The following is a 26595-nucleotide window of genomic DNA, read 5'->3' on the forward strand; positions in this document are numbered from 1 at the left end:
TTACAAATAAATAAATAAATGCGGACAACATCACATACATTGTTCTGAACCCAAAGTAAGTTGCTAAAGCACTTGTGTTATGGAATTCAGATACAACGAAGGTACCACAAACACCCAGACCCGAGACAATGTATAAATGTGAATTTTTACATTTACCCGACCGGGGATCGAACCCGGGACCTCAGAGCTAGCGACACCTTGAAACCGGTGAGTACGCCACTCGACCACGGAGGTCGTCGATTCGGTAAAATATATCTTTATTATTCTTTATCTTAAAAAAAGATACACCGGCTTGTAAGTCACAAGGCGAGCATTAGTCCCCAAGCTATCTCACAGCTGGTTGGCGCTTTCAGATACAGACTAAGACAAACTACAAAAAAAAAAGAATTTTCAACTCTGTCTTAACGCTGTCCTGGACATATTTCTTTCCTCAGTTGTAACACAACACTCAGCGCAAGACAAAACAAAATATGGAAAAATCAGTGCCGGCGTTAGGGGCGTGATGGGGCGATGTCCCAGGGCGACAAATTCTGGGGGGCGCCATGGTCTGAAGTTGGAGTCTCTTGCCTCTCCTGGCGCAAATCCTCAGAACTGTGCTCTACGCTAGAGGTGGAATACTTCCACCGCCAAACGTAACGCTAAAGGAAAGATGAAATTCTTAATATAATTTTACTTGGGATCAGCATAAAACTAACACTTGATATTGCTTCCGTTAAGTGGGCGCCACAATATTTTGGATCGGGGTGTCAGTGGCCCTTACGGCACTGGGAAAAATAAACATTAAGAAAAACCGTATGACTATAAAATAATAAGTAAGTATGTCAATTTAAAATAATAATACAACCTTAAAATGTCTCAGCAGAGACCACGTTTAGGCAAACGTAGTGTAGGACGCCCTGCGGCACGATGGACCGATGATTTGAAGAAGGTGGCTGGCAGCGGATGGATGCAGGCTGCCCTGGACCGAGATGATTGGCACTCTTTGGGGGAGGCCTACGTTCAGCAGTGGACGGCAATAGGCTGAGATGATGATGATGATGAGAGGCAATACATACTTAGAGTAGGTGTAAACATTGATCATCAGGCTAGCTCATTCTGGCTAATCTAGACTCCCATATACATATAAGAAAAATCCATTTTTCCTCACGAAATTTTAATTCAATTCATTTTTATAATCTTGTTTACACTGTAGTTTGCAATCACCTTTACAAGTAAGTATGAGTCATTTTATAAGTGCTAAGGAGAGTTAGTTTGACTCACAATATTATGTACGACGCTTGTGTTCGGTTTTAATATAAATAAATAAAGTAAAATGCTTGTTTTTGTGTTAATATTTGGACTTTTTGCTGTGTACGTGAATTCTCAAGGTAATGGTATTATGAACTATTTTTATAAGCTTTTAATTTAGATTCATTTATCCTGTTGTGTGTATTAAAACAAGTTTTATTTGACCTACAGAGTATTTGCTTAAGGCCCGATTTTTCAATCGCCAGATAACTTTTATCTGAGGAATAAATATGGCCGTTTGACATATCTATATACTAATATATAAAGCTGACGAGTTTGTTTGTTTGTTTGAACGCGCTAATCTCAGGAACTACTGGTCCAAATTGAAAAATTCTTTTTGTGTTGAGTAGACCATTCATCGAGGAAAGCTTTAGGCTATAAACCATCACGCTGCGACTATTAGGAGCGAAGATACAATGGAAAATGTGAAAAAAACAGGGCAAGTGTAAATCATAACTTAAATATTCTACCCACGGGGACGAAGTCGCGGGCAACAGCTAGTTTTCTATACAAAATCTGTCAAAACGTCAAACATATTCGTCGAATAAAAGTTATCTGGCGATTGAAAAATCGGTCCTTAATCTAATAATTCCAAAAAATATTGATAGTTTGATTTTATATTTTAACATATCATAAAAAAGTTAGGTTAGGTTACATTAAAAGCACTTAAGATGATGGGATGTATAGTGGGGTCTAGTAACATCACTTGCAAGTAAAAAGCGTACTGGTAAGTGACGTCACACGAGATTTTAAATCACTGCATCCAGTCCATTTTTTGTTTTCGATATAAAGAAAAATTACTTATCCAATATTTTTTGAAAGTCTGTGTGACGGACTAGCCAGATAGTTTTAGTAAATAACCTATTTCTCTATTACTGATGGTGCTTATATTAGACAATGGAATATTATGATCATTATAGAGTTTGAGAATAGGAGAAAGACTCCTTAATAGAACTTCTCCAAACCGAGAAAATCAGTTTTACTTTTTTAATTTCTATTTTTGTTTTAATCTCGAGGTCGAATTTTGCACGCATAATTAAACATGCATGCACAAAACACCCAAACTCAGGACAAGCATTCGTGGATCAAACAAATACTTGTCCTGCGCGGGAATCGAACCGAAACACCTCGCATAGTATATTTGGTGGTGACTATTTTCCCACGTTCATGGTAACTTCGAACTGGACGACAATGCAATTTACAACTATAAAAACGGCTGGAACGATTCCGATAAAATTTTAATGGAGTGTCATTAAAAACCGTGGGTATTTCATTTTTTTCTAATTTTTTTTTATTTGTTTAGATCCTGAAGCATGTGTGCACCATGGAAACGGTCAGTCTGGGAAATGTCTTCCAGTTGAGAAGTGTCCTTCAGCCAAACGTGATGAGCGGTTCCATATCAAAAAACAGGTAAGAATACATTATTCTATAGGGATAGTCGTAGTACTGTACATGATTAGCCCGTGGCTAAGCTATAACCGAATAAGTGAATCGATCACAGGTTTAGCTATGCTTGACGCGTTTGGTCCGTAGATGGGTGACCATCTTTGTCATAACGAGTTCCTTCGTGTTTCGGAAGGAACGTTAAATTGTGGGTCCCGGCTGTTATTCTTACATCTTTGACAGTCGTTACAGGTAGCCAAAAGCTTGAAGAGTCTGACAACCAGTCTAACTAAGGGGTATCGTGTTGTTCAGGTAACTGAGGTTGAGGAGGTCAGATAGACAGTCGCTCCTTGTAAAACACTGGTACTTAGCTGAATCTGGTTAGATTGGAAGCCGACCCCAACATAGTTGGGAAAAGGCTAGGCCGATGATGAGTCGTAGTTCTGCTTGGGGAGCTTGTTGTGACGTTTCCTCTAAATGCAAAAATACCTAGGATGTGGTAAAGTTTGGGCTAATATAGGCGTTGTCTCTTATACTTCGACGGTAAGAAGTTATATCTAATATTCTAATTTGAATATATTTGACTGGTTTGTTGTCCTAGTGGTAAGTGGCCTTGACTGCTATACCGGTGGACGTGGGTTCGATTCCCACCCAGGTGAAATGTGTGATGAGCACGATCTTTTGTTCCTTGTCTGGGTGTAATTTATCTATATTAAGTGTGTATTTAGAAATATGTATGCATGTTTATCAGTTGTATTGTGTCCACTTGTATTATGAGTGCAAGACTCATAATACAAGCTTTGCTTAGTTTGATACCTATTTATGTTGATATATATTTGATACCTATTTAGATACCTATATATGCTACGTGGATGTTTATTATATGAGTTTTAATTACGCGCAAAAAACATTTGAATCGGCTGTATTGTATTTGAAGAAGGTGTCTGGCAGCGGATGGATGCGAGCTGCCTAGGACCGGGATGGTTGGCGCTCTTTGGGGGAGGCCTACGTTCAGCAGTGGACGGCGATAGGCTGAGATGATGATGATGATGATAGTGTATTTAATTATTTATTTACAGTTTTGCTCAACCAATGGCACATCAGATATTAAAAGAGTTTGCTGCCTTGACGAAGAAGAATACGGAACTGAGTGAGTCATATTTTAGAAACTAAATAATTTGTAATTCTATTTTTTTTAAAAAAACGTCATTTAACCCATACAAATAATTCAACAATGCTTGTTCTGAGTCTGGATGTCATTGTGCATGTGACTTGAATGTTTGTGAAGCCCCCGCGACACAAAAAGAAAACATCCATACATACAAACTGTCGCGTTTATAATAATAATTGGATTAAATAATTGTCTTTCCTTACAGTTTGATAAAGTTTATAGATTCAGACGAAGAGTGTATGAATCTGAAAGTTCTTAATCGGGAACCAAAAGTGCCATCACAGGGGAGGAAGGCTTTGGAGAGTAAGTTTTAATTTTTTTTGGTATCAATGCTCGTTCTCTATATAAGAGGCCTGCTGTGGTACAGTAACAAGCTGGAATTATTAACAGCTTCAGTAATGGCGCCCAACGTGGGACTCACAAGCGTGGTGATCAATGCTCGTTCTATGTATGAGAGGCCTGCAGTGGGACATTTACAAGCTAGTAAATTGACTGGCCTGTTGGTCTAGTTGTTTGTGGCCCTGACTACTATACCGGAGGTCTCAACTCGATTCCATTTAATCCCTGGGCTAATGTTAGTGTGATGATTGCGACATTGCGCGCTATTTGTTCTACTTAAAGCAGCCCAGTTCGTGTATCCAATGACTAGAACACGTTCATGATAAAAAAATAGGTATTTATGAGATTTGAATAAATTTAAAATGCAATTTTTATTCAATATTATGATGCAATTCGTAATTTTTTAGAAACACCGCTCTGTTGCGAGCGCGGTGTGAGCCTTGTAACAATGTTGAGGGGCGCGGGGCGGCGGCGTTTTTATCATTTTTAAGAGTATATTTCAGATTTTCTCTTGTTTAATTTTTCTTCGTACTCAGTATCTTAGTTGATGATAAAAAATAATAATCGCGCCTAGGGGTATTTTACGTCGGATACATGAACTGGGCTGCTTTTGTAAGACGACTAAAAATCACCGTGTATATCTGGATGTAATTATCTATATTATGTATGTATTTAGAAATATATAAGTATGTTTATCAGTTGTCTAGTACTGATTATACAAGTTGTGCGTAGTTTGACACTAGATGGCGTAGTGTGAAAGTTGTGTCATATTAGTTTTAAATAGTAATTGTATAGAACTGAAACAATCGTTTTGTTTGATTTCAGAATGCCTCTTATACCAAAGGACCGTGATCAAGTGTAATGCAACAAGCGTAAAAACTCCTTGTTATTTCGAACCTGAAATTCATACTGTAGGCGGAGGAGGCGTTAATGCTTTCGAAGGAGAATTTCCTCACATGGTAAAAGGGTAATACCATATACGTGTATACTTATAAGTGTGGTGATAGAACGAACATTTATCACCTCACTTATAAGTCCCACGGTGGGCGCCATTACCGCAGCAATTAATAACACCAGCCTGTAACTGTCTCACTACAGGTTTATCATATACTGAGAATCAGCATTGATCACCAGTTCCCCACTATGAGACTCTAAAGCGTGGGTGAACTATGTACGTCCTGTTTTCCGGGGTGAAATGCTAAAAACTTCAACCAACGTTGACGGTGGGATATTTCGGACTTTTGACGACTGAAAACTACCCGAGCCCCTTCAGCCACCCAAGCTAGAGTCACGCGAAGTCTTGCTCATGCTATACGCGAGTCCCTCGGGCCTAGTACTTTGGAGTCCTTAACGGATGGCTGTAAAAACCCCACCCCTCACTCTTCACAAGACGAGAGATGCAGGAATGTATGTTAGCTGATCGGGTGACAGGGGTATGTGGCCTGCAGTAGTAGCAGGTTGGTGTCATTAACAGCTTCGGTAATGACGCCCAACGTGGGACGCAAAAGCGTGGTGATTAATGCTCGTTCTCTGAATGAGAGGTCTGCAGTGGGACAGTTACAGGCTGGGGTTATTAACAGCTTCGCTAATGGCGCCCTGGTGTGGGGCCACTTACATGCGTGGTGATTAATTCTCCGTCTCCGAATAATCTAAGAATGCTAAAATTATACTTTTTTCAGGCACTATTGGGTTACGGGAAGATTTTTTCTGAAACCGAGTTCAATTGTGGTGGGTCTCTGATCAGCGATCGGTTTGTGTTAACTGCTGGTCACTGCACGCGAGCTTTAAACGTGTAAGTTATCTATACTAATATATAAAGCTGAAGAGTTTGTTTGTTTGTTTATTTGAACGCGCTAATCTCAGGAACTACTGGTCCAAATTGAAAAATTATTTTTGTGTTAAATAGACCACTTATCGAGGAAGGCTTTAGGCTATAAACCATCACGCTGCGACTAATAGGAGCGAAGATACAATGAAAAATGTGAAAAAAAAAACAGGGCAGGTATAAATCATAATTTATATCTTCTACCCACGGGGACGAAGTCGCGGGCAACAGCTAGTATAAAATAAGAATATTGTAAACTGCATGTTTTCCACTCCATCCCATTCCAAACCTATCCAACCCAGTAACCTGGGCAACACGACACCCCTAAGTAGCACAGGTTGTCAGACTTTATAGTTTCTGACTACTCTTAACGACTGTCAAAGATGTGCAAATAACAGCTGAACCCACAATTTTACGTGCCATCCGAAACACGGAGGAACCCATTCATTATGACATTGATGGTCACCCATCCACGGACCGACAGTGTCAAGTATAGTTTACTGATAGTGTTTAGCTGAGCCACAAGCTTTAATGATAATATAATACTTTAATTTCAGGGGAAATGTAACAATCGCCGTTTTTGGACTCCTATCTTTAAAACAGACACCTTCAAAGAGAAATATCTACGGAGTCAAGAATATCATAAAACATCCGATGTACAAGCCCCCGAAAAAGTACCACGACATCGCATTATTGGAAATGGATAGACTGTAAGTGTGTTTACTTTTAGCCACCCAGTTATCGTCTCACTGTGTTTTTCTTCGCCATGTTTTCGGATGCTAAGTAGTTTTAGAATCTACGACCTTTTGACTTGGCAGGCCAATAGTCATGTGTATGAAGGATTTCAACGCATTGCCATATACCGACACCAAAACGCGGATGACATAGCACGGCTTTTCAGGTTTAGACAGTAACAGTTTGACACTACCCATTTCTTCCCCCGAGGGAGTGGGTGTCCATGAGGATTACCGGGCCTTACCAAAAAGAAAGGCCAATGGTCATACCTATGATCAGCTAACAGGCCAAGAAGGAGACGGGCGTGACAAGTGAGGGATGGGTTCCAAAGTCGAAAGCATGCCTGAGCGATCCTGTGACTCTGGTTCAAGCAGTCGAAGAGGCTTGGGGTGTTTTTAGTCAGTCGAGGTTCGATATAATATCCCCTCCCTGCTTTCAACGTAGGAAGCCATTAGCGTTTTATCCCGAAAAACAAAGAAAGGCTATCACAGCTAATATATGATACATCGATTGCTTTCATTTATCTGATTGAACAGTGTCTCAAATTTTATCTTTCCAGGGTCACGTTGGACAAGTTTGTGGTCCCCGCGTGTCTACACGTAGGGGACCTGGTGGACGACAGCAGAGCGTACGCGACAGGCTGGGGCTACCTCGGATATAATCAGGATCGTGCTGCGGTATTACAAAACGTAAATATATTAAAACATCTAAATATTTGCCTCAATGTTCATAATAATGTGTAGAAAATTCTATTAAAATTTACATTCATTAAAATATTTTACAGTTAATAACATAAATAATATTATCTATATACAAAAAAAAACATAAACAATAATTAAATCCTAGTATGTCCTGTCCTAGTATAATGATGCTTTATCAAAAAATTCATCGGCATCGCTGCCGGCTCGGAGTGTGCCCAAAAGGCTGGCAGCATTGCCACGTTGAATGACAATGCTCTGAGCGAGGTAAAAGCCAGCCTTTGGGTCACGAGAAGTGTCAACGAGACGCTTTGCTCGGTCTTTAAAAAGCGTTTTGGCACTCGGCCCCCACGGACCAAAAGTTTCAACCCCAAACGGCTCAAAGAAGTAACTACTAACTAGATTACCATATTTGCGCCGTTTGAGATTTTCAGCAGCCGCGGCAGCAGAGCCAGCGCAGCTCGAAGAGCCGGGAAGGTGAGATGGCGCAAGAGTATCGACACAAGTGGTGCCCACACTAAAGGCCAACATCTAAATCAAAATGGGCTACTAGGATCACTTTTTGAATGTCAAACTCAAAAAATTCAATGGTCATTCAAAAAGTATTCCTTAGTAGACTATTTTGATTATTAAATACCCTGATTCGTCATCTACCACATCACCCTGTTATACGGCGTCCCTATCTTATATGCTAACATACTTCCTGCTCGGCCAGAAGGATTATTCGAAAGGCATATCGCGGCCCCGGTACACAAGGCCAAAAGAAGAAAAATAGATAGGGTTTAGGCAGGTAAAGTCACTCCCTTCTGCTCAACCATTTCTACTTCAACAATTTTCTCTTCTGGAAAAGGGCATATGATATTCTGGGATGATGCGAGATAGTCGAATGCATACTGCCAGCATGAAAAGCTATGCTTAGTTTGCAATGAGACGGCGTTGTTTAAAAGTTGTGGGATATTATGATATTAAATTCCAGTTCAAGACACTTTGAACGATCCATTAGCTCTCGGAGAAATAGAACTTGTCTCATAAATATTTTTGAATTGTAATTTTTGCATTACATTTCCAGATCCCCCTGTGGAAGGTTCCTCATGACACTTGCAGTCTGAAGTTCTCTCCTTACAAACGTCATCTACCTGACGGTATTGTTGACGCGTCGCAGATGTGTTACGGAGACGACGGGACGCCCAGAGATACTTGTCAGGTATCTATTACCCTCTTATTTACGAGTTAAATTCTAAGATACATACTCAAAATCTTGTTAATCCAAAGAAGTCCGTGATTCGTACTATAAATACTTAAATAAATGAAATATATTGGATTCCAGATTAAATTAAATTTAAAAAAGGTGTTATGAAAATTTTCACACGGTTTAAATATACTGCTAAGGTCACTGATTGAGAATTCAAATCTTTCTATTAAACAGGCTTTCTTCGTTTTTCTACTATCCTACTACTATTATAAAGGCGAAAGTTTGTAAGTATGGATGTATGGATGTTTGTTACGCTTTCACGTAAAAACTACTGAATGGATTTGAATGAAACTTTACCACAATATAGCTTATACATCAGAATAACACATAGGCTACAATTTTTGAGGTTTCTAATGTGAGGTCGTAAAAAAACACATTTTTTGCGCTTCCATTGAAAACGCTGACTGAATCCTACAAGATAGATAGAAGACAGATAGATAGATAGAAGGCAGGTATAAATTATAACTTATATCTTCTGACCACGCGGACGAAGTCGCGGGCAACAGCTAGTATAATAATACTTTTCTTTAAATATCTTCTTGTATAACAGTTTTGTCACTACTTTACACGGTGTTCAATCCCCGCGTAGGACAAGCATTTGTGTGATCCACGAATGCTTGTCCTGAGTCTGAGTGTCTTTGTGCTTGTGACCTGAATGTTTGTGAAACCGCGACACAAGGATTAAATTGCGAAGTCGTTTAAAAAAATACACTTAATTCCACAGGGAGACAGCGGTGGTCCAATTCAAATTAAAAGCAAAAACATCTACTGCATGTACATCATCCTCGGCGTGACGTCCTTCGGGTATACAACCTGTGCCACAGTGGGCTACCCCGGAGTGTACACCAGGGTGTCTAACTATGTACCCTGGATAGAGAGCATCGTGTGGCCTTGAGATGGAGACTTGGATTGTGTAGCAAGAAGTCAATGATGAAATAATGTAATTTTTTTAATGAAATAAACCTTCAACTTATGTCTGGAATTTTATTCCTCCATCGCGGTAGCTTTACAAATATTTAAATTACATGCCCAAATACACACACACACAATATGCCACGAATCCACGATACGTAGCTCCATGACCAATACTTTTAGGCTATCCAAACAGTTGAATATTATTTCAATTTCAAGCTAACTGGATGGATAGTGCAACAATTGGGATGACGACTGGGTATAAAAGGAAAAAATCTAATTAGTCCCTCAGTTAGATAATTGAAAAGTATGAGACACATATTTTTTCCCCTTTCAGAAAAACTAGAATTGACAAAGATTCACTGCTTTGAAGTTTAGGAGAGGGGGCTTGTGACGTAACGATATGGTAAAATTTATACACAATCGTGACGTCACGCGTAGGTTTCATTCACTGTAATTTGGTCAATTTATGTTTGCGGGACAAATAAAAAAATACGTATTCATTATTATACAGAAAACTACGAGACGGACACTGCAAAAAAAAATTGTCGTCATTGATCTGTCGTATTACCTTTGTCCTGTACTATCACAGTATCAGCTAAAGAACAATGACACCAGACAATACGAAGCGAAATCACCACACAGAGAGTTTCGTAAGTACACAACATTTATTAATTCGATTCTAAAAAATAAAACCTGTATTTCTACGTCTAAGTCCCGAGTCATATAGACTATATGCTTGTTGTACTTATTGTAGTGAACTACACGTAGAATGTACATGGTGACATGTTGGTCATTTGTGATATCGTGTGTGATATCATCACTCATATCTGAAGTCACTTCGTCATGTGTGACTTCATACGTAAAGTCATATCGGTCATGTGTGACCTCATATGCGACGTCACGTCAGTCACGTGTGACCGCATACTTGATGTCGTGTGGGTCACGTGTGACCTCATATGTGAAGTCACTTCGTCATGTGTGACTTCATACGTAAAGTCATATCGGTCACGTGTGACCTCATATGTGGTATCTGTCAGACAAGTGTAACCTCATATGTGAAGTCAATTCGTCATGAGTGACCTCATACGAAAGGTCTCTGGGTCATGTGTGAATTCATATGTGATGCCCCGTCAGTCACGTGTGACCTCATATGTGGTGATATTTCGGTCATGTCTCACCTCATATGTGTTGTCGTGTCGGTCATGTGTGATGACAACAAGTCATGTCAGTCACGTGTCAACCTCATATGTGAAGTCATTTAGTCATGTGTGACCTCACACGTAAAGTCGTATTGTCATGTGTGACCTCATATGTGGTATCTGTCAGACAAGTGTAACCTCATATGTGATATCCCGTCAGTCACGTGTGACCTCATATGTAATGACATGTCAATCATGTGTGATTTTATATATTATGTGATTTCACGTCAGTCACGTGTGATGTCATGTCGGTAACATGTTACCTGAAATGTGCTAACATGTCAGTCACATGTGATGTCTTATGTGATGTCATTTCGGTAATGTGTCATGTGATGTCATGCCATTTCGGACATTTTTGATGTCAGGTCCTCATAATTGTGTGGAGTCATGTCGGCTATGTGTGAAGTCATGTCAGTCACGTGTGGTGTCATGTCGGTCACATGTGATGTCATGTCAGTCACGTGTGAAGTCATGTCGGTCTCGTGTTAAGTCATGTCAGTCAGATGTGAAGTCATGTCGGCTATGTGTGAAGTCATGTCGGTCACGTGTGATGTCATCTCGGTCATGTGTGAAGTCATGTCGGTCACGTGTGAAGTCATGTCGGTCTCGTGTGGTGTCATGTCGGTCACGTGTGAAGTCACGTTAGGTGTCATGTCGGTCACGTATAGTGTCATGTTGGTCACGTGTGATGTCATGTCGGTCACGCTTGATGCCATGTCAGTCACGTGTGAAGTCACGGCTGAAGACATATCGGTCACGTGTGAAGTCATGTCGGTCACATGTGAAGTCATGTCGGTCACGTGTGAAGTCATGTCGGTCACGTGTGATGTCATCTCAGTCACGTGTGAAGCCATGTCGGTCACGTGTGAAGTCACGTGTGGTGTCATGTCGGTCACTTGTGGTGTCATGTTGGTCACGTGTGATGTCATATGTAATGTCACGTCAGTCACGTGTGACCTCATATCTGATGTTTTTTTAGTCACGTGTGGCCTCATATGTGAAGTCACTTTGGCACGTGTGACCTCATATGTGATGTCTTGTTGGTCATGTGTGATGTCATCTCGGTCACGTGTAAAGGCATGTCGGTCACGTGTGGTGTCATGTCGGTCACGCTTGATGTCATGTCGGTCACGTGTGATATCATATGTAATGTCACGTCAGTCACGTGTGACCTCATATCTCATGGTTTTTCGGTCACGTGTGGCCTCATATGTGAAGTCACTTTGGCACGTGTGACCTCATATGTGATGTCTTGTTGATCTTGTCGGTCACGCCTGATGTCATGTCGGTCACTTGTGATGTCATTTCGGTCATGTGTGATGTCATCTCGGTCACGTGTAATGTCATGTCAGTCACGTGTGATGTCATTTCGGTCATGTGTGATGTCATCTCGGTCACGTGTAATGTCATGTCAGTCACGTGTGATGTTATGTCGGTCACGTGTGAAGTCTCGGGTGAAGACATGTTGGTCACGTGTGAAGTCATGTTGGTCATGTGTGAAGTCATGTTGGTCATGTGTGACCTCATATCTGATGTCATCGCACTCACGTGTTAAGTCACGTCAGTCACGTGTGGTGTCATGTCGGTGCAGGTGTATTTAGCCATTATTCGCCGGTTTCAACGTTCAGCATTTTAATAACTCATCTGTATCTAATTAATGCATTTTGAAAATACAGTAACAAAAGGTTGGTTTATTGTATTCAAATATATCACGAGAATTTTTTTTTACTTAAACTCATGTTTTTTGTTCAGTTTTGAAAAGAAACTAACAGCTACAGTACCATGAATAAATATTGTATACATACCATAAAGAAAATCACAGGTTTTCACGAATAGAAAAAGCAATGTCTTCACCAATATCATTTATTATTTAACAATTGAAATGCATCTTTTCATGATTGTCATTGATATAAAATACACTTCAATTGCATCAGCAGTTTTGCTCCTAAGGTGAGTCGACCTCAAGGCCATACGATGCTCTCAATCCAGGGTACATAGTTCGACACCCTGGTGTACACTCCAGGGTATCCCACTTCGCCGCAGGTTGTGAACCCGAATGACGTCACGCCGATGATGACGTACATGCAATAGATACTTGTGCTTTTTATTTGGAGTGGGCCTCCGCTGTCTCCCTGTAAAATAAAGATTTTATTTATGTTCAAGAACAAAAATAGTATAGGATTCCGTTCAATAATCCATTTTACGCCTAATAAATAATCAGATATAGTTGTGGCCTGTGGAAAATACTCACTCGTTTACTACTTATCAAGTTAAAGAAACTGGTCCTATTGTACAGCAAAAGTACTAGGTCCTTTATAACTATGTTGGGGTCGGCTACCAGTCTAACCGGTTTCAGCTAAGTACCAGTGTTTTACAAGGAGCGACTGCGTATCTGACCTCCTCAACCCAGTTACCTGGGCGACACGATACCCCTTGGTTAGACTGGTTGTCAGACTTTTCAAACTTCTGACTACCTGTAACGACTGTCAAAGATGTAGGAATAACAGCCGGGACCCACAATTTAACGTGCCTTCCGAAAGACGGAGGAACTCCTTATGACAAAGATGGTCACCCATCTACGGACCAAAAGTACTATTTCTTCTATGAGGTAAATACAAATAATCTAAATGATTGTCAACCTTCGGAAGGAAAAAGCACTTAATGAAGAAGTACACTAGATGTTAAATAAGTCGCCGTAAGATACGCAACAAATGAAATGGAGAGATTTGAACTCCCGGTCAATGACTTTAGTAACGTAATTTATAATGATGTGTCTTTTTCCCCATATATTACTATAATATAATATATATAATATAATATTGAACAACATTCACACAACGCCATCTAGTCTCAAACTAAGCAGAGCTTGTGTTATGAGTACTAGACAACTGATAAACATACTTATATAGTTCTAAATACATACATATTATAGATAAATTACACCCAGACACGGAACAAATGATCGTGCTCATCACACAAACATTTTTCCTGGGTGGGAATCGAATCCACGACCTCCGGTATAGCAGTCAGGTTCAGTAACCATTAAACCAACAGGCCAGTATTGTTTTTGATTTAATCTGGAAACCGTTGCAGTTCATTCCTCTATTTATTTAACAATCTATTGTATCACGGACTTTCTTGGATTACTAAGATTTTGAGTGTCTTACAGTGTAAGTGGTACGTAAGTGGAGAAAAAAAGAAAAATATGTAGTTGAGATAGTTACCTCACATGTATCTCTGGGGGTCCCGTCGTCTCCGTAACACATCTGCGACGAGTCATCAATGCCGTCAGGTAGAAGACGTTTGTAAGGCGCAAATTTTAGTCTGCAAGTATCATTGGCAATTTTCCATAAGGGTATCTGAAAATATAACTAGAATTATGAAGTATTCTGGGTTTCCTTTACCGAAAGTTACGAAAGGATCTATAAGTACTGAGTCCGTCTGGAAACCACAACTGCATGACTTCGTTGATAGCCTAGTAGGTATGACCATTGGATTGCTAAGTCAAAGGTTGTAGGTTCATATCTCTGCAAAACGCCTTTTTGAACCCATGTGTATATTATAAAGTAGCTTTCACTTGCTAAAGATGGTCAAAGAAAACATTGCAAGCGATCAAAAACCTGACCAATTTAAAGAGTATCTAAAGCGACATCACAAGCCTACAATCGGCTTTGAATTTGATATCATGCTTTATATCAATCATACGACAACACAGAAGCCCACAATAGGGATCATGACTGGGTATAAAAATAAAAAATCTCATTGGTCCCTCAGTTAGATAATTGAAAAGTGTGAGACACGTATTTTTTCCTATTTCAGAAAAACTAGAATTGACAAAGATTAATTGCTTTAAAGTTTAGGAGAGGGGACTTGTGACGTAACGATAGAGTAAAATTTATGCTCAATCGTGACGTCACGCGTAAGTTTCCTTCACTGTAATTTGGTCAATTTATGTTTGCGGGACAAATTAAAAAATACGTATCCATTATTATAAAAAAAAATACAAGACGGACAATGCAAAAAAATATTGTCATCATCCCTATTACAGCCTTAAACAAAAGAGGTTGCATAGTCATCTTTACTCACTTATTTACCAAAACAAAAGACATGTTTACCGTTTGAAGTTCCTGAGCAAGTACCATTGATTGTCCAAGGTAACCCCATCCGGTTCCGTACGCTCTGCCATCGTCCACCCGGTCCCCTACGTGTAGACACCCGGGCATGACCAGGAAGTCAAAAATAACCCTATGGATATTAAAAACATAGGTAAGGAAACATAATTCTAATTGTGGAAGAAAGATCTAAGCACTGTGTTGTGCGTTATCACTTTTTGACATGTGGCTGTAAGTTTCCAGGTCTTCAACAATTAAAATGAATCTAAAGACATGCATACAAAAGGTTTTAAAACCCAAATTAGCAGAATCAGTCCAGTTTTGCTCGAAATTTTGCAAGATTAAAAGGCAATATTTTTTTATAATACTTTCAAAGAGAATAAAATAAAATTTGTAATTAAACCTAGTCTTTTTTGTACACGAGAATACTCATAGCTGTGCCTGAAGGCCAAGTAACACCGAGTTAAAATAGAAAACTTCAGGAGTACCAATTGACATTCCTTTTCGACGAGTGATGTGATTTTGACTTGTCAGTTCAATATATTTGAGTGATTCGTCAGCGTTTGCGAGGAGACATGTAACTTGCCGAAACGGTGGATAAAACTGGGTGCTCTACAATGTAATTTGACCTTCAAAAAGTGCTACTTAGCAGCCTAATTTAAATATTTATGACTTTTTTTTTTATTTTGATAGTTTTGGGAATCATTAGGTGTATCAGAAATTACTTCATCGACAAAATACCTATAAATATTAGCTGTTTAAACAAGCATTCACACTTACCGTCTATCCATTTCTAATAAGGCGATATCGTTGTACTTTTTAGGGGGCTTATACATTGGGTGTTTTATAATTTTCTTTACTCCATATATATATTTTTCTTCTGCCGTCTCGTTTCTATAATGTATTCCAAAAACTGCAATTGTTACATATCCTCTGAAAATAATAAAAATACTCAATGTCATTAAAATCAATAAAAGAAGAAACAAGTGCTATTAAAGAAACAAGATAGTATTTGGTACATGATATTTTTAAAATTAAAAACCCATGTTTTTAAATGTCACTCCATTCAAATTTTATCAAAATCGGTGCAGCTGTTTTTTTAGTTTGCAGCTGCCCTGAAAATTTCAGTCTGCTAGCTTATCGGTAAGTACCTCAAAATTGAGTTACAAAAATCCAACCGAAACGACAAACAAACAAGAAAAGTGAGTGTGTAAAAACGTGGGACGAAATAGTCCGTTAGATACCATGTAAAACCTTATTTCTGGCAATAAATTATTATTATTAGGTAGTACTATAGAAAATATCAGATACATTTTTTTATAAATATCATATTGGTCTTTCTGACTTTACACCAATCTAAAATTTTTCTTTGTATTTAAATGCAAATCGTCAATTCGTAAAGCTTTTTGATTATTAAAATAATAAACTTACAGTCCAGCAGAATATCTACAGTGGGCAGCGGTTAGCACAAACCGTTCACTGATTAAAGATCCACCACAATTGAACTCGGCTTCAGAGAAGATTTTCCCATAGCCTAATAGGGCCTGAAAAATATTAGTCTATTTAACAAATGAAGTGGGAAATGTAGCCGCTAGCTGTCCTACTGCAGGCCTCTCATACAGAGAACGAGCATTGATCACCACGCTTGTGAGCTGCCCCGCGGTGGGCGCCATTACCGAAGCTGTTAATAACACCAGCCTGAAACTGTCCCACTGCAGGCCTCTCGTACAGAGAACGAGCATTGATCACCCACGCTTGTGAGGCCCACGTATTAATATAATATTTAGGATATAGTGCATGTGTTTTGTAAGTTTGTTTCTGCCGATTTTGTTAAGAGTCGTATGTTTAAACAAAAAAGGTTTTGAGTAGATTTAATGAGCGACATTTAAAGTAATATTTTAATTATCTCACCATGTGAGGGAATTCTCCTCTTTGCGCAAACACTCCTCCAGTTCCGATTGAGATAGAATCATTGAGTCTGCGTGAGAAAAAGTCTTCTTGATACTTTATGCACACTGTAATGTTAATACAATACAATTATAATATTACTTAACCAACTAACCACGAATGGCGAAAATGGCAGCTATTTTACGATAAATAAAAAAGAATAAACAAAATTAGTTCATACAGTCAATTCTGGAGTAACAAAAAAAAACAAACAGATGAATTCAGAAACTCCTTTTTTTGAGATTCGGTTTAAAACATTATCGTCCTTCTGATAGTGAGGTTATATATTTTGATAGTATCTAACGTGAGAATGATTTATTACTAAATGATGTAACGGTTTACTCACGCGTATGTATCGGGATCGCCCGACAAGTTTCGGACCCAACCGGAGTCCTTTATCATGAGCTGACGCGGCGGGCGAGCGAGTCGAACTCAGTACAATAAATACGCGTGAGTAAACCGTTACATCATTAAATAAGGTTATAAGTAGCTTAGGTATTAACCCTGAGCTTTCGCTTACTACATACAGACATCTACAAAAATCCGTCAAAGTGTTTAAACATTATGACGTAAAAAAATACAAGCAAACTCATAAATTGTCTACTTACTATCCCAAGCCTTTTTTCCTTGCTTAAGGGGTTCTTCCGGATCACGATGAATTGGTTGAAAAAGTAAACAAAGGCTATCTGAACCCAGAATACTTAGTAGAGTAGAACTGAAAGATAATAAAATATTATACAACGCCATCTAGTGGCAAACTAAGCAAAACTTGTATTTTGAGTACAAGAAAAATTAAATAGTGTCGTGTGATCTGTCAGAGTCTGTGCCTCTAGTGGAAGGCAGACAATCCCCTTGCCCACCTCTTGGTTTGGTGGAGTGATTGAAACACTTCCTTTTGACTTTACGAACACCATCACCTTTGTTTTAAAAGGGCACTAAAAACTGTTACTGTTTCTATTCGGCGAGAGACCGAAATATCCCTACGCCGTGCTCTCAATAGATCATAGGCTTTTCAACCCGGAAAAAAAAGAAAAAATTGAACTACCAGGACTCTTTTTCTGTACGTTATACGAATGTTTCTTTTACCAAATTTGCGCATGTCAATACTATATTTATGTTATGTACTATGATTATGACGACCTCCGTGGTCGAGTGGCGTACGCACCGGTTTCAAGGTGTCGCTAGCTCTGAGGTCCCGGGTTCGATCCCCGGTGGGGTAAATGTAAAAAAATCTAATTTCTACATTGTCTCGGGTCTGGGTGTTTGTGGTACCTTCGTTGTGTCTGAATTCCATAACACAAGTGCTTTAGCAACTTACTTTGGGTTCAGAACAATGTGTGTGATGTTGTCCGCATTTATTATTATTATGATTATAAGACAAACATACATCGAACAGCAAAATCCTGCTACCGCAAACTAATCGCAAGTTGCTTTACTAACTAATCTACCAGGTTCATTAAACGAGAGTTCAATTTTTTCCATTAAATTTGTTAAGCGATTCAACAGATCAACTGGAATAGTATGAAACCGAACAGAAGAAATTAAGAAATACTAAATTAATTATGTTGTAAAGATTTTGATTCTGTCTAACTTAATGTAAATTATTGGCTTTCCAAAATTCGTTCAGTTACTCATAAATACGTTATTTATTAAGAAGGTAATAGGGATGATGACAAATTTTTGTAGTTTTTTGTATAATAATGGATACGTATTTTTTAATTTGTTCCGCAAACATAAATTGACCAAATTACAGTGAATGAAACTTACGCATGACGACACGATTGAGTATAAATTTTACTCTATCGTTACGTCACAAGCCCCCTCTCCTAAACTTTAAAGCAGTTAATCTTTGTCAATTCTAGTTTTTCTGAAAAAGGAAAAAATACGTGTCTCATACTTTTCAATTATCTAACTGAGGGACTAATGAGATTTTTTCTTTTTATACCCAGTCATCATCCCTATTCAATTATTTTCTACTTACTCTAGTTTTGATATTATGTCACCTTGAAGACAGCAAACTTCTTGTGATTTTAAATCCGATGTTCCATTGTTTGTGCAGAACTGAAAGATATTTTTAAGGTGATTTTTAAGTTCTTTATGGTCCTGTGACTTGACTTCTCAAGTCGTGAAGTGACGGCAGGTGGACTAAGGTGGTGACAGAATGGTGGCCAAGACAAAAGAAGCGTCGGTCGTCCGGGAGCAAGAAGGGTCGATGACATAATAAAGGTCTGGGGTCGAGTCTGGATGAGGCTAGCACAGGACCTCTACGGTCGTAATTGGCACGAGAAAGGGGAGGCCTTTGCCCAGCAGTGGGAGGACAAAGGCTGTGGATAATGATGATAATGATACGGCATCACGGATATAAATTTATATTTAATGACTAGCTGTTGCCCGCGACTCCGTCCGCGTGGTTAGAAGATATAAGTTAGGAATTTTTGAACGGAAGGCCTCGAAGACAAATAATTTTCCCTGTTTTTTCCACATTTTCCGTTGTATCTTCGTTGCAGCGTGATGGTATATAGCCTAAAACCTTCCTCGATGAATGGTCTATTCAACACAAAAAGAATTTTTCAATTTAAACTAGTAGTTCCTGAGATTAGCGCGTTCAAACAAACAAATAGGCTCTTCAGCTTTATATATTAAGTATAGATAAAGATTATCTTTACCTCTGGTTTAATATGGTATCTCTGATCATGTTTAGCTGACTGGCATTTGTCCAATGGCTTGCACTTTCCTTTCTCCCCAGAGTACTTGTTTACACAGTCACGTTCTGAAAGGAAAACAAAATACAAATTTCCCAATGCTTCAAGATTAGTTACAAACCTCCTCGCTAACGGTCTAAACAGACGGACCGCATTTCAACTGCAATCCAACTGCAAATTTGCAGTTCGGATGCAGTTTGAACTGCACGCCGAGTGCGATTGGACAGTATGGTTGGTTTGCAGTTCTATTGCACTCCTGTCAACTGCATTAAAACTCCATCCGAACTGCAAATTTGCAGTTGAAATGTCGTCCGTCTGTTTAGACCCTAACGCTGACGAATCCCTCAAATGTATTGAACTGACAAGTAAAGTCACGTCACTTGTCGACAATCTCGTTCAATGTGTCTAGATTTTCCGTTATTTTGAAAATAGGTGTAAAAAGAGAAGCCAAAATATGAACCATTTTTGGTTTTTTCATTCATTTTAAGATGTGTGGTAAATTAGACACTAATATTTGTGGAAAAGTTTTATAAGTCTTAATCACACAAACTCTTGTCCTACGCGGGGATCGAACCCGCGACACGTCGGGCACAGTGGGTTTGGCGTGGTGACTACAATAACTCGGCTATCCGTGCATAATTGCAGACGTGCATGAGAAAACGCTGTGAATACAAATAAACTCATTATTAAAGTATACAACGGTTTACCCACACGTATCAGGATAATCCGACTAGTTTCGGACCTGACCGGAATCCTTAATCATGAGCTGAGCTGTGACATCGTTTCAACTATGGTTAGCTTTGTTAGCTCTTCAACGTCATAAATGTTATCTCATCATCATTACCCTAGCCTTTTCCCAACTATGTTGCGGTCGGCTTCCAGTCTAACCGGATTCAGCTAAATACCAGTGTTTTAGAGAGCGACTGCCTATCTGACCTCCTCAACCCAGTTACCTGAACAGCACAATATCCTTCAGTTATACAGCTTCTGACTACCTGTAACGACTGTCAAAGATGTAGGAATAACAGCCGGGACCCACAATATAACGTGCCTTCCGAAACATGGAGGATCTCGTTATGACAAAGATGGTCACCCATCTACGGACTGATACGAACTTGTGATAGATCAACTTATATTAACCGTTGTAGTGATCCAAGCAACCGGTGGGATAGCTACGTCACCACGGCGCGTGAGCGAGACCGCACTAGTACGCCGTCGAGCTCACGCACGCTTGGCAACGACTGTCTCATCGGTTGGTTGTCATGGAGAAGTAAAAAATAACAGATGTGTCAATTACAGTACAATACGAATAAAAGATTTTAATCCGCTCGCAATATTATTTTAAACCTTTACACCGTGTTACCGTAGTTAATTTTGCATGCTGTAGTCTTAAGCAAAACATGTATGATCTCAATCTATTGTAACATCTTTATATACCATGTTTTATGCAAATAAATATTATTATTCCCTTATGCAGTTGCGTTTAGCCACGAGCTCCTCCACATATTTTAGTAGTCTGTTTATAATCTATCTATATCTTCTATACTTATAATAAATCTGTAGAGAGGTCAATTCTGTACATAAAATATATTTAAAAAATAACTATCAAGGGGTGGTTAGGGATCGCTACTGATGCCAAAAATGCAATCAGTAAAATTTTTGTCTGTCTGTCTGTCTGTCTGTCTGTATATTCGTTATAGAAACAAAAACTACTCGACGGATTTTAACGAAATTTGGCACAATTATTCTTCATACTCTTGGGCAGGTTATAGTATACTTTTCATTACGCTACGACCAATAGGAGCAGAGCAGTGAAGGGAAATATTGGGAAAACGGGATAAGTTACTCCATTTTTTAAGCTTCCGTCACGTGTGCAGGCTTATAGGTTAAAGCTACATAGAAATCATGTATGACGGAAATATTCTCCCTAAAATTATATAAAAAATATTCCTCGACAGCATATGTCTAACTTTTATGGTTGACTCACAATAACACGTGAAACTCCCGATAGCTTAGCAATTCGGAGATTTCTGATTGTATTTGTCTACTCTAACGTTTACAACACTATCACTCATCCCCAATAGTCAGGCAGATATATAAGTTCTTCAGAAGCTGTGTGGCGGATCTTAAGTTTCAACATTCACGAAAGATATCCACCTGTGACTCATCTGGATGTTCATCTTGAAGGCGGCCAACGTATATATTTCAACGCCGAAAATGTCACAGAACGGTTAGAGAACCCTAGACAAACAAGTTTATTAGCATTCTTTCGACTTTGCCAAACTGATGATTTTGCAAAATCTCTTTTGTATGAGGAAGTTCCATCGTATTATACCTACGATAAGCAACGGGGTGTCTTTAATCGAAGACGCCGTGGCAGGCCTATAGATGGCGAGTCAGGTATTTTTAAAGAACATGTTCTTGGTAGAGTGTACACCGTTCATCCTAACAACGCTGAGTGTTTCTATTTGCGATTATTATTACATACCGTGCGAGGACCAACCTCATTTATATATTTGAGAAAAGTAGACGATGTTGTTTATCCCACTTATCAAGCAGCTTGCCAAGCGCGTCATTTGCTTGAAAATGATCAGCATTGGGATGACGCTTTAGCAGAATCCTGTGTTAGTGATAATCCACGACGGTTACGCCATTTATTTGTAACATTACTCACATTTTGTAATTTGTCAGATGCTGTAACATTATGGGAAAAATATAAAGAAAAATTTTCAGAAGACTTTCTTAGAAATATACCTAACAATGATGAAGGCACAACTAATGATAATTTCCGTGATCTTGCCATAAATCAGTGCTTATTAGCTCTTCAGGATGACTTAACAGCAGTAGGCGGTAAATCACTCTGTGAATATGGTTTGCCAACACCAACCTCAGTCGGAGAGGTAACTAATAGGGAATATTCCGCAGAGATTGGTTACAATTTAACGGAACTGCTGACAACATTAGAAAACGGTGTCCCAATGATGACTGCAGAACAACGTTCAGTTTATGACCGCGTGTGCAATAGTGTTCAAAATAATTTGGGAACAATATGGTTTTTAGATGCACCTGGAGGAACTGGAAAAACCTTTTTGACTAAATTAATATTGGCTTATGTTCGAAATCAGCGTAAAATTGCTCTTGCCGTAGCTTCATCAGGGATAGCTGCAACATTGCTACCAGGAGGTAAAACTGCTCACAGTATGTTTAAAATACCAATTGATTTAGATCGCACGGAAAATCCAACCTGTAGTATTTCAAGAAATAGCGACAAAGCTAAGGTATTACGCGAGTGTAGTTTAATCATATGGGATGAATGTACGATGGCCCATCGAAAAGGAGTAGAAGCGGTAGACAGAACTTTAAGGGATATAAGACAAAATGATCGACCAATGGGCGGTATCACGGTTTTATTTTGTGGTGATTTCCGACAAACCTTACCGGTAATACCACGGGGAACCCGAGCTGATGAGGTTAGGGCTTGCCTGAAAAGCTCTTATTTATGGCGAGATATACAATCGGTGCATTTGACTATAAATATGCGAGTGAGAACTGGAGATAACCCGGATGATAGTCAATTTTCTGTCACATTATTAAAGATTGGTGAAGGTACCTATCCACAACTACACCAAGGAAAACTTATACTGACGCCTGAATTATGTTGTATGGTGCAATCTCAACCACATCTTATATCGTCGGTTTACGGTGACGTAACAAATATATTAAATAGGGACAATTCTTGGCTATGCGAAAGATCTATTTTAACTCCTCGCAATGACCAGGCATCTGAGATCAATAACAAAATACTGTCGAATATACAGGGGGAAAGCAAAGTTTATAGATCAATAAATAGAATGGTCGATGAACAAGAAGCCACTAATTACCCGATAGAATTTTTAAATTCTTTAAATATGCCCGGACTTCCCTTTCATGAAATTTGTTTAAAAATTGGGATACCGATTATTATGCTCCGAAATTTAAAACCACCACAACTTTGCAATGGAACTCGACTAAAAGTAACCCAGTTGCAACAAAATATAATCGAGGCTCAAATTTTAACAGGTTGCGGTGCAGGAGAAACCGTCTTTATTCCCAGAATACCCTTAATACCAAATAATTTTCCATTCCAATTTAAAAGGACGCAATTCCCAGTATCGGTGTGTTATGCAATGACAATTAACAAGGCTCAAGGGCAGACTTTTCGTGTTGCTGGAGTAGATCTCAGTGTCAGTTGTTTCTCACATGGTCAGTTGTATGTTGCTCTTTCCCGTGTTAGCAGTTCTAAAAGTCTTTATGTTCACGTGCCGGACGGGTCAACTTTCAATATAGTTTACCCGGAAGCTTTGCACTAAAGTATTTTCGTTTTATAGGTACCTTTACCTTACCTTTATAAGGCAGTGGTACTTATATTGCCACCAGAATTTGAACCTTAACACATTATTATAAAGTTTAAAAGCTATAAATATTTTTAAGTTCTGTGTCTTATAAAGGGTTAAGCCTTATGTGAACGTGATCTAAACAATATTACCAATATAAATAATAATAATAAATATTACCAATACATTAACTTAATACACAAGGAGTTACACGCTGACGGAGTCGCGGACACAGCTATCTATACTTTTCTGCCGGAAGTCACTATTCCACGCGGACGAAGTCGCGGGCACAAGCTAGTATTAAATAAATAAATGCGGACAACATCACATACATTGTTCTGAACCCAAAGTAAGTTGCTAAAGCACTTGGGTTATGGAATTCAGATACAACGAAGGTACCACAAACACCCAGACCCGAGACAGTGTAGAAATGTGAACTTTTACATTGACCCGGCCGGGGATCGAACCCGGGACCTCAGAGCTAGCGACACCTTGAAACCGGTGCGTGCGCCACTCGATTACGGAGGTCGTCAATATTAGTATGTAATTTTTTTTAATTTCATATGTCATTTTCCTTGTGTATGATAATGTACAATGTAAATTTTGTTGGTTAAGGAAATTGTGCATTATAAAGTCTATCCATATTACAAAATTGGATTCCCCGACCTATCATAACATAATATTTTATGGATTTTACCTCAATGGAATGATGCCAACATTGACACTGAATTTGTCACTGAGTTTGACACGGCACTTTAGGGTTCAAATCAAATCTTTATTGCATACCATAATGTTACATAGGTGGTAAATTATAACTAGGTTCACAGCTCATTATGGACCCTGAAGGGCACAGCAAAGGCAGGAGAGAGGAGGAAAGTGATATTTATTAAGTAAATTCATAATATATGTATTATATTTTAATATTTCATAATACATATATTATAAATTAGTATGGTTCCTAAATATAGGCTAAAGGAAAACCTGTCACCTAGCAAATTTATGACCGTAACTATCGTTGTTTAACTTGGATGTTTATTGCTAGTACCTATCAAGGGTCATGAGATACAGCCTGGTGAAGGCCAGATAAACGTGCGTCTCCCTTTGGATACAAGAGACAATCAAGAAGAGATCGATAAAGACAGAAGAGGTAAGAAGTGATTGTCAATTTGACAAAGTTTAACCTAGAAACACTTTTATGCAATAAATTAGTAAATGTTAAGACGAAATATTTCATTATAAATAAAAAAAAAAAGACATGAGAAAATTTCAAACGAAGAATTATTTAAAATGCTTTCTTTGGAATTAAAGTATTTGTCAATATGAAACAACAGATTCCTAACTCGGTTAGGTGTGATGTTTTAAAGCGCTGCTGCTGCTGTCTTTGAGCTCCATCATCAGGTCAGCACCATACAGTATTGTCATGCAATATTGCACACGCATGAGAAATGTGAAAGTTGGTCGACTTTGGGAGCTCTCCAACGTAATTGGACCTTAAAAACCTCCTAGCGCATTTTGCATAAATGAATTTCGACTTTGCTTTTAAATTTTGAGCTAAATTACAACCGGTAACCGGGAAAATGGACGAATTTAATTTAGCTAGTTTTGATTACAGACAAAGGGACAGGTGAAACTATTAAAAGCTTGTAGAAATGCCCTCACAATCGAATGTTAAGTTGCAATATTTAGCCTCAATTTATTAAAAAGAGCCTTACCTTGAGAATTCACAAGCACTGTCAAAAATCCACAGATTATTACGAAAACCAGCATTATAATGTTATTATTGAAACTTAAACACAACCGTCTTTTGGCATATTGTGGGCAAGACTGACTCATCTGTATATGCATGTAATAACTGACCGAGCAAGAATAAGTTAACGTTGCGAACTCAAGTATAAATAAGTTACATTAAGTGTAGACAAACGATCAAAAAGGTTTGACTCAAACTATTTTGGTTTGACTTCATACTCATACTAGCTGTTGCCCGCGACTTCGTCCCCGTGGGTAGAAGATGTAAGTTATGATTTATACCTGCCCTGTTTTTTCACATTTTCAATTGTATCTTCGCTCCTATTAGTCGCAGCATGATGGTTTATAGCCTAGAGCCTTCCTTGATGAATGGTCTATTCAACACAAAAATATTTTTTCAATTTGGAAAAGTAGTTCCTGAGATTAGCGCGTTCAAACAAACAAACAAACAAACTCTTCAGCTTTATATATTAGTATATATAGATAGATATAGATTAGACTTTTCTTGGGTCCCGATTCTGCTATTGTTAATGGCCGAGGAATGAATGAAAACTGGCTTAAAATGACATCTTTCGTATTCTCTTTAGCATTTTTCATACACAATAATTGGAAATTCAGTACAGGACGGTAGACTCAAGATCAATACAATGACATTATCCGTCGAGCTCTTGTTGCCGTCGGCGTACCTGCTGTATTAGAACCTAATGCTTTGGTACGCGATGATGGCAAGAGACCGGACGGAATGTCTTTGTTCCCTTGGAAGATGGGTAGGCCTTTAGTGTGGGACGCCACTTGTGTCGATACTCTTGCGCCATCTCACCTTCCCGGTTCTTCGAGCTGCGCTGGCTCTGCTGCCGCGGCTGCTGAAAACCTCAAACGGCGCAAATATGGTAATCAAGTTGGTAGTTACT

The 26595-nt window shown here is 38.8% G+C and overlaps 2 protein-coding genes across 2 annotated transcripts; one reads left to right on the top strand and one right to left on the bottom strand.

Annotated features, from left to right (window-relative positions):
• The first annotated feature begins 1206 nt into the window (after positions 1 to 1206).
• Positions 1207 to 9623, top strand: LOC113505546 (serine protease persephone-like). The gene is made up of 10 exons (XM_026888318.1): positions 1207 to 1367; positions 2591 to 2697; positions 3750 to 3820; positions 4047 to 4144; positions 5006 to 5139; positions 5860 to 5972; positions 6563 to 6715; positions 7300 to 7429; positions 8508 to 8642; positions 9415 to 9623. The coding sequence occupies exons 1-10, from the start codon at positions 1313 to 1315 to the stop codon at positions 9583 to 9585; spliced, it is 1167 nt and encodes a 388-aa protein (XP_026744119.1). The 5' UTR covers positions 1207 to 1312; the 3' UTR covers positions 9586 to 9623.
• Positions 9624 to 12651: 3028 nt separating this feature from the next.
• LOC113505599 (serine protease persephone-like) lies at positions 12652 to 25952 on the bottom strand. The gene is made up of 10 exons (XM_026888383.1): positions 25651 to 25952; positions 19530 to 19633; positions 18845 to 18924; positions 17472 to 17578; positions 16828 to 16931; positions 16348 to 16460; positions 15697 to 15849; positions 14920 to 15049; positions 14029 to 14163; positions 12652 to 12936 (listed from the first exon to the last, which is right to left on the bottom strand). Exons 1-10 carry the CDS (start codon positions 25781 to 25783, stop codon positions 12766 to 12768), a joined length of 1230 nt encoding a protein of 409 aa, XP_026744184.1. The 5' UTR covers positions 25784 to 25952; the 3' UTR covers positions 12652 to 12765.
• Positions 25953 to 26595: the final 643 nt, after the last annotated feature.

The sequence above is a fragment of the Trichoplusia ni genome, chromosome 26, assembly GCF_003590095.1.
Source record: "Trichoplusia ni isolate ovarian cell line Hi5 chromosome 26, tn1, whole genome shotgun sequence".
NCBI classification, from domain to species: Eukaryota; Metazoa; Arthropoda; class Insecta; order Lepidoptera; family Noctuidae; genus Trichoplusia; species Trichoplusia ni.

Bases quoted from the DNA above. Each gene is read 5' to 3' on its own strand.
- LOC113505546 (XM_026888318.1), top strand. From the start codon at position 1,313: ATGCTTGTTTTTGTGTTAATATTTGGACTTTTTGCTGTGTACGTGAAT. The intron at 6,716-7,299 runs GTAAGTGTGTTT...TTATCTTTCCAG, and splicing joins TTATTGGAAATGGATAGACT to GGTCACGTTGGACAAGTTTG. The intron at 7,430-8,507 runs GTAAATATATTA...TTACATTTCCAG, and splicing joins GTGCTGCGGTATTACAAAAC to ATCCCCCTGTGGAAGGTTCC.
- LOC113505599 (XM_026888383.1), bottom strand. From the start codon at position 25,783: ATGCATATACAGATGAGTCAGTCTTGCCCACAATATGCCAAAAGACGG. The intron at 15,050-15,696 runs GTAAGTGTGAAT...TAATATCCATAG, and splicing joins TTATTAGAAATGGATAGACG to GGTTATTTTTGACTTCCTGG. The intron at 12,937-14,028 runs GTAACTATCTCA...TTTATTTTACAG, and splicing joins CCCCCAGAGATACATGTGAG to GGAGACAGCGGAGGCCCACT.